This window comes from Chaetura pelagica, unplaced genomic scaffold (genome assembly GCF_000747805.2).
Source record: "Chaetura pelagica isolate M959 unplaced genomic scaffold, ChaPel_1.0 scaffold302, whole genome shotgun sequence".
In the NCBI taxonomy this organism is placed as follows: domain Eukaryota; kingdom Metazoa; phylum Chordata; class Aves; order Apodiformes; family Apodidae; genus Chaetura; species Chaetura pelagica.
In genome coordinates this window covers 1,062,584-1,064,633 of record NW_009952561.1, presented here as the reverse complement: position 1 = coordinate 1,064,633, position 2,050 = coordinate 1,062,584, and the positions used below count along the sequence as shown (strand labels likewise).

Here is a 2,050-nt window from a genome sequence, read left to right as displayed (position 1 = left end):
GGAATGCCAAAGTGGAGGAGAGGGATTTTTTTCTGTCCCACAGCCTCTGCTGGCAGAGCCCTCAGGGAACACCAGCACTGCTGGATAGTCACAGGCAGCTGGCTCAGAGCACTGAAAAGGGATCAGTGTGTCAAGTGCTATTAAAGAAAGTTATTTCAAAGCTTTGCAAGTCTCCAGCCTGTTGAATCAACAGTTTCTCCACCCTAGTCAAACAACAGGATTAGTGGTGGGATCTCTCCACCTGCCACTCACCCACACGCTCCGGGAGGCCCCAGGGCCACTGCCAGGAGGAAAAAGCCCCTGGGCAAATCATTTCTGTGCTCAAGTGTTCAAAGTGGAGAGAACCCCCCCAGCTCAGCCTCCAGCCCCCCAGCCCCTCCTGCCGGGCAGCAGCAGCTCCAGCCTGGCACAGGGCAGCCTGATCACTGCCTGCTGGGAAAACACATTAGTCTGGATGAATGATTCCTTTGGGGAGCACAAAGGGACAAGGCCCAGGCACTTACATCAGCTCATAATTCCTCCGGATTGTTTCAGGGATGTTTGGCTTTGTAACTCGAACTGCCTGGAAAGAGAGGCCGAGGCAAACGTGGGGCCAGCAGCCACAGCCAGGGCAGCCAAGCCTGGGCTGGGCTCTGCCACACAGAGCTCTGACCTGCTCCACACCCACAGAGCACACCTGGGGCTGACCCTTCTGACAGCACAGGAGACTGTCCCCTGGGCAAACCAGCACCCACAGGGACACCCAGACACACCCAGCACATCACAGCTGGGAGGAGATGGGAAGGAAACTGTTCTCATTCCTCAGATCAAGCACAGCCATGGCCTGGAAGGTTCTGCTCATTTCCTCCTTCTCCCTCCTCACAATCTGCACCCCAACACCTCCAACTGCAACCCCAATTACCTGGATGATCAGGCCAGGGGCCATTGTAGTCAGGTCTTGCTGCAGGGCTAGTTTCAGGTTTTCATCAATCTGATCTGGTTGGGGGAAAACCAAAAGAGAAAGTAACTGCAAAGCCCAGGAGGCAGCTTTGCTGTCAGCACTGCAGCACGGGCTGGGGTGGCTCAGACTGCTCATTCCTGAAGGTGGGAACACGTGCAGCTCTGATGCAGAAGCACCACAGTCCAGCTACACCCTGGCTGATGAGGAACTGCAGCTGTGCCAGCAGGAGACAAGGGAACATGGAAAGGCAGGAATGTGAACTGGCTGCAGTTCTCTCCACAGGCTGCAAAAAATCACCAGTAACATCTGCTGGGCTCAATGGGCAAGCAGAAATTCCAGAAGGAAGCACCAACCCCTGCTCCAGGGACAGTGTTCCCAGGAGGGGCTGTGGGAAGTGCAGAGCAAAAAGGAGAATGTCCTGCCCCTGGAAGCCACCCCATGGCACTGCTGCAGCCTCTGGGTTTGCTCTCTGCAACTCTGGCTCACAGGGAAGCTCAGCCAGGAGCTGATGAAGCAGCTGCTCTGGGTCTCCTGCACCTGCTGGCAGCTGTGGGGGCAGAGAGGACACCAACCTGCTGGACACGCTGTGCCCGCTCCAGACCCAGCCAGAAACATCCAGCCCAAACAAAGAGTCACTGGGGACCTGGGACAAGCTCCTCCTGTGCAAACCAGCAGCTCTGAGCCCCTTTCACAGCTCCCAGCAGCAGCTGCCCAGATCTGGGGGCTCCTTGGGAAAGGAGCAGGACACCCCCCACCAGCCCCATGCAGGAGGGGGGGACTGAGCCCTGGAGTCCCTGCAGGGGCTGCTCGGGGAGGGGAGAGCCCCGTGGGAACAGAGGGCAGGAGGCTGCAGGCACCCTGGGAGCTCCCAAGCACAAATCCTGTCCAGCCTGGGGCCAAAACCACCCCCAGCGACTCCCTGCCCACAGCCAGCGCTGCAGGGAGGTTCTTCCCCATCCACAGCCAGAAACAAAACACCCAGCAACTGCTCCAGCTCTCCCAGAAACCACAGCTCCTGCTCAGATCTCCCACCTGCTGCCCCGTTCCCAGGGAAGGGCTGTCAGCCCTGAGCCCCCCCCCTCCCCCCACCCCCGAACCACCCCCCCAACA

At 58.7% G+C, this 2,050-nt stretch overlaps 1 protein-coding gene across 1 annotated transcript in view; it reads right to left on the bottom strand.

Annotated features, from left to right (window-relative positions):
* ERLIN2 (ER lipid raft associated 2) overlaps positions 1 to 2,050 on the bottom strand; it is a 16,057-nt gene that overhangs the window by 11,707 nt on the left and 2,300 nt on the right. The window contains exon 2 of the mRNA XM_009993249.1: positions 902 to 975. Within this exon, the coding sequence (XP_009991551.1) occupies positions 902 to 975 (74 nt within the window). The remainder of the gene's footprint in view (positions 1 to 901; positions 976 to 2,050) is intronic.